This window comes from Phoenix dactylifera, unplaced genomic scaffold, assembly GCF_009389715.1.
Source record: "Phoenix dactylifera cultivar Barhee BC4 unplaced genomic scaffold, palm_55x_up_171113_PBpolish2nd_filt_p 000409F, whole genome shotgun sequence".
Classification (NCBI taxonomy): domain Eukaryota; kingdom Viridiplantae; phylum Streptophyta; class Magnoliopsida; order Arecales; family Arecaceae; genus Phoenix; species Phoenix dactylifera.
This window is the reverse complement of record NW_024067850.1, coordinates 180673-186672: the sequence shown is the minus strand read 5'-3', so window position 1 is coordinate 186672 and position 6000 is coordinate 180673. Positions and strand designations below refer to the sequence as shown.

General features: G+C 38.3%; 1 protein-coding gene across 1 annotated transcript; it reads left to right on the top strand.

Annotated features, from left to right (window-relative positions):
* Positions 1–1674: 1674 nt before the first annotated feature.
* Positions 1675–2698, top strand: LOC120105972. Its single transcript, XM_039118771.1, has 2 exons — positions 1675–2318; positions 2434–2698. The coding sequence occupies exons 1-2, from the start codon at positions 1726–1728 to the stop codon at positions 2447–2449; spliced, it is 609 nt and encodes a 202-aa protein (XP_038974699.1). The 5' UTR covers positions 1675–1725; the 3' UTR covers positions 2450–2698.
* Positions 2699–6000: the final 3302 nt, after the last annotated feature.

Below are 6000 nucleotides of genomic sequence, written 5' to 3'. Positions count from 1 at the left end.
TGGATTACGGGGCAACTTGCATTAGCCAAGGCCCTGAACTTGTGCTGCCTCTGCATGCCAGCACCCAAATCCTCAGCAGTTGATCCTCTCTTCACAAGTTCAGCATACTCATGCTTATCCAGTCGATTACCCTGGGGTCGGTTAGCATGTTTAGGAGCTAAACCAAGAGCCTCGCGCATAGCCTGTTCTTCCTCTTCCTTAATCCTTCTTATTTCTTCTTTGACTGCCTCTGTTTTTGTTAGATTTTTATTAAATAATAATTAAAAGTTTTCATACTTAAAACATATATATTATGTATATATATGTTAAGAAGGGAGTGTGGTGTGGATGGTTGGTGTGCCCGCTTGAGGTAGGTGGTTCGAATCTCTGTTCCCTCCTTTTTTTTTAAATCTCTCATATGGAGGATTTATTTACGTGAAGGCTCGGTTCTGTGCCTGTGCTCGTCCGACCCGACGGTCTTTGCGTTCGGCCCTGCTCGTCCGAGGTTACTTGCGCCTCACAGGCCCTGCTCGTCCAAGGTTCCTTGTGCCTGTGCGACCAGAGGTTCTTTGCGCATGTGCCCTGCTCGTCCGAGTTTCCTTGCGCTCGTGCCTCTGCTCGTCGGCCCTGCTTGTCCGAGGTTCCTTGCACCTGTGCGACCCAGAGCTGAGGTCGTCCAAGAGACTGAGGCCCTGCTCGTCCGAGGTTCCTTGTGCCTATGCTCGTCCGAGGTGCCGAGGCTGAGGTCGGACCACAGGTGCAATGAGCCCAGAGGAGCCGAGGTCGGACAACAGGTGCGATGAGCCAAGAGGCGCATGAGTCGTGCTTCGCACCCTTAGCACGAGGAGCCACGTCGCTTCCTCGATAGCACCTCTTCGCAACCGACCTCGCATCCGCTGGCCATACTCCCAGTGTTTTTTCAAACTTTCTTACCGGTTTTGACTGTTGGATCGGTTTTGGGTCGCGTCTGTCCCGAAGAAGTCTATAAATAGACCTCTTCGGATTAGACAGGAAAAATATATAATTTGAAAGCAGAAAACTACTATTCTCCCTATTTGTTATTTTTCTTTCAATCAACGGGCTTGCTGCATACTGATTCTGGGTTCGAAAGCTTCTTTGATCCGTGCAAATCATTGAGGCAGAAGGAACAGTGCGAGAGGCTGTTGTATCTCAGGAGTAGAACGCCATCTAAGCCTAGTGCACTGTAAGGCGGCGAAATCTACTTCAAGGAAAGTGACCAACATACCACGCCTCAGCATCTCGGGTTCCATTTTTCCACTTTCTCTATTTATTTTCTCTAAGCCTATTTCTGCGTATTATTTATTGAAGTAGAGTATTATAGATTTAAAATTTTCTGGGACAGTATATTCCCAACATTCTTGAAGTAGATTTCTTCCTACATATAATAGGCTAGTACTTAGAGTTACCCCAATGGCCAATGCAAGTGACCCGGTTCCTCCTGAAAAATTTAATGGAAATAACTTTAAACGTTGGAGACAGAAGATGGAAATCTTCTTAACCACACTTGGGTTATTTTCCATAATCTTTGACTCTCCTCCAAATGAGGAAGAGAATGAACCAGCTAGAACTTGTAATTTGGAGGAATTTAAGAAGAAAGACTACCTGTGTAGGGGAAGGATTCTGTCCTATCTTACTGATCCCCTTTTTGATGTCTACTGCACTTTTAAGACCTCCAAGGAGATTTGGGATGATCTTAATAAGAAATATGGTATCCAAGATGCCGGAATGGACAAGTATGCTGCTAGTCAATTCCTGTCTTATAAGATGGTTGACACCAAGCCCGTAGTTGACCAAGCCCATGAGCTAACAGTGATTTATCATGAATTAGGCTTAAGGGGAATGGGAATAACTGAGAGCCTTCAAGTTGCTTGTACCATTGACAAGCTCCCACCTTCTTGGAAAGACTTTGGGTTATCCCTGAAACATAAAACCGAGGATATGACAATGAAAACCCTATTGTCTGCCATTAGGATCCAAGAACAACACCTTGAGAAAGATAATGAGCAACTCATGAATCCTGAGCTTCTAACCAAGGTGAACTTTGTAGAAGGCCAGAATAAGACCCATAAGTTCAAGAACTCCAAATTTGAAAAGGGTGGACCTAGAAACAAAAGAAAACTTATGAAGCCAAAACACCATATCAATAAGAATGATCGGAAGCCGATTTGCTACAATTGTGGAAAACTCGGTCATATGGCTCGAGTATGCCGGATGAAGAAGAAGAAGTATCAGAACTATGAACATGCGCCTTCTCAACCTGCAAATCCACAAACCAACATGGTGCTATCCAGTACTGGTCCTACTAGTACTGATGATCGGTATGTAACTTTAAGTCCAGAATTAAATTTGGCAATTTGCTCTACCGATTGGTTAGTGGATACAGGTGCGAATGTTCATATGTGTACTGATCATACCCTTTTTACTACTTATCAGGTCCGGAGCGGCCTAACAGTAACTATGGGGAACTCCACCTCGGCACGAGTGCTTGGAACTGGAAAAGTACTTCTAAGGCTTACGTCTGGAAATGTGCTTACACTATTTAATGTGTACCATGTGCCCGATGGAAGGAGAAATCTGATCAGTGGATCTCTTCTAAATAGAAGTGGTTATTCTTTGTTATTTCAATCTAAGAAAGTGATTATAACAAAGAATGGAACATTTGTAGGCAAAGGCTATGAGTGTGATGGCTTGTATGTAATAAATAATGTATCTTTGGATTTTTCTTCTGATAACAATAATAAAATTGTGCTTTCAATATGTTCTTCATCTCTTTGGCATGCTAGATTAGGACATGTGAATAATAATACTATTAAAAGAATGATTAGCTCTGGTTTATTACCTAATGTTTCATTAAATGAAAAGGAAAGGTGCCAAATTTGTGTTCAATCTAAACAACCTAGAAAACCATTTAAAATAATAAATAGAAATTCAACTTTATTAGAATTAATACATTCAGATGTATGTGATCTAAATGGAACTTTGACTAAAGGGGGTAGAAGGTATTTCATTACCTTCATAGATGATTATTCTAAGTATTGTCAAGTTTATTTAATGAAATCTAAAGATGAAGCATTTGAGATGTTTAAGACTTATAAATCTTTAGTAGAAAATCAACTTGACAAGAGAATAAAGATTCTCAGGTCAGACAGAGGAGGAGAATACACCTCTAATGACTTGAATGAATTCTGTAGAGTTAATGGAATTCTACATGAAGTTACACCTCCCTATTCACCTCAATCTAATGGAGTGGCTGAAAGGAAAAATAGGACTCTGCAAGATATGGTAAGATCTTTGCTTGCCAACTCAGGTTTACCTGAGGTTTGGTGGGGGGAAGCAATGCTTACTGCATGTTTCCTGCTTAATAGGGTTCCATTTAAAGGTTCTAATGAATCTCCTTATGAACTTTGGAAAGGAAGAAAACCTAACCTAAACTTTGTAAAAGTTTGGGGATGTTTGGCTAAGGTTAATATTCCTTTAATCAAGAAAAGAAAATTAGGACCTAATACTTTTGATGCTGTGTTTCTTGGTTATTCTCTTAATAGTGTTACTTATAGGTTCTTAGTCATTAGTTCTGATATTAATGGCATAGAAAAGAATACTATAATTGAATCTAAAGATGCTTCTTTCTTTGAAGACATTTTTTCATTTAAGGATAAAATAGAAAAGCATGTAATAGATAGATCTAATGATGCATCTTGTAGTTCGCCATCTAATTCTCTAATTATTCCTAATAATGAAAATGAAAATGAACTTAATGATATTAATGAACTTGGTAAAGGGAAAAGAATTAGGAAAAAGAAAGATTTTGGATCTGATTTCTATACTTTTATGGTTGAAGATGATCCTAAAACTTATAAAGATGCTATGAACTCATTAGATTCTATGTTTTGGAAGGAAGCTATTAATAGTGAAATGAATTTACTTATGACCAATAAAACATGGTTTTTAATTGGCTTACCACCTGGTAGTAAGGCTATAGGTTGTAAATGGATATTTAAGAAGAAATTAAGACCTGATGGTTCTATTGAAAAATATAAAGCAAGATTAGTTGCTAAGGGCTTTTCTCAGAAAGAGGGTATTGACTACTTTGATACATATTCTCCTGTAACTAGGATAACCACAATTCGTACTTTAATTGCACTGGCTTCAATCCATAATTTGATAATTCATCAAATGGATGTCAAGACTGCCTTCCTTCATGGTGATTTAGAGGAAGAGATCTATATGGATCAGCCAGAGGGATATGTGGCTCAAGGACAGGAAAGAAAAGTTTGTAGGTTAGTCAAATCCCTCTATGGTTTAAAACAAGCTCCTAAGCAATGGCATAGGAAATTTGATAAAATAATTGTTTCTTATAGCTTTAAAGCAAATGAATCAGATAAGTGCTTATATTCAAAGTTAGAAAATGATTCATGTATTATCTTGTGTTTATATGTTGATGATATTTTAATTTTTGGTACTGATATGAATATGGTGACTGATATCAAAACTTTCTTGTCTAATAATTTTGATATGAAAGATTTAGGTCAGGCAGAGGTAATTCTTGGTAACAGGATTACCAGAATACCTGATGGTATAATTTTTGATCAATCACAATATATTAAGAAAATATTGAAGAAATTTGATAAGTACAACTGTAAACTAGTGAGTACACCTTATGAGCATGGTTTGAACTTGAAGTGCAATAAAGGTGATCCAGTGGCCTAAGAGAAATATGCTCAAATTATTGGGACACTGATGTATGTTGCAAATACAAGTAGACCTGACATTTCTTATGCTATAGGAAAGCTCAGTAGGTTTAATAGTTGCCCTAGTCTTTGTCACTGGGAAGCACTGGATAGAGTACTTAGATACTTGAGAGGTACCATGTATTATGGTTTACATTACTCAAGATTTCCCGCTGTACTTGAAGGATACAGTGATGCTAGTTGGATCACTGATTCAGTGAATCGAAAAGGAACTAGTGGATACATATTCATGTTGGGTGGTGCAGCTGTTGCTTGGAGATCATCCAAACAAACTGTGATCACAAGATCCACTATGGAGGCTGAGATTGTAGCCTTAGATTCTGCAAGTCAAGAAGCAGAATGGTTTAAGAATCTTATGTCTGAAATATCTATTATGGAAAAGCCTATATCTGCTATCTCTTTGTTATGTGATAATGAAGCTGCAATTAATACTTGTAGAAATACTGAGTATAACAAGAGAAACAGAAGACACATTAGTGTGAGACATAAGACTATTAGATACCTAATTAAAAATGATATCATAACTTTGGAATTTGTTGGATCTAAAGATAACCTAGCAGATCCTTTAACTAAAGGACTGGCTAGAAGCAAAGTCATAGAAACATCAAAGGGGATGGGACTGAAACCCATAAGGAATCATTGACAATGGCAACCCAACCTATTCTGACTGGAGATCCCAAGATGAAAGGTTCAACGGGAAAAACAAGTTGTTTAATGATTAGTTAGCACTATTATAAAATGACTTTATGTCATTTGGTCTCTCCCTGTGATGTGAGTGCTAAATACAGCAGAGGTATACGGAAGAGTTTAAAACTCTGAATGAGTCCGAGTCTATGGCAAGGTGCCGTGCTGCGAGCACCCTTGGAGGACTCACCTATGTGAGTGTGACTGTGTGGCCGCAGTCTATGGGGATAAGGGTTTAACCCCTAGAGCACTCATGAAACTGAGATATTGGTGCATAAGGCCAGAAAAAGCACCACCTATAATGAACCCAGTATTTGCATTTGTCATGGGTGAAGTATATGGAAATCTGAACCAAAGGATTTGGTTCAAAGCTTTTTAGCTACCACTATACCTTTCAGATGAAAATATACTTTCACTAGGTAAAGGTTCAAAGCCGCAAGCTACCTTTATTGAAGTCGTGACATAAACAAGCCCAGTTTGACTATTTTTTTTTATTTTATATAGTTTTTGAAAACATTTTAATCAGGTGGGGGAATGTTAGATTTTTATTAAATAATAATTAAAAGTT

Excerpts from the sequence above, each read along its gene's own strand:
- LOC120105972 (XM_039118771.1), top strand. The coding sequence starts at position 1,726 with ATGGACAAGTATGCTGCTAGTCAATTCCTGTCTTATAAGATGGTTGAC.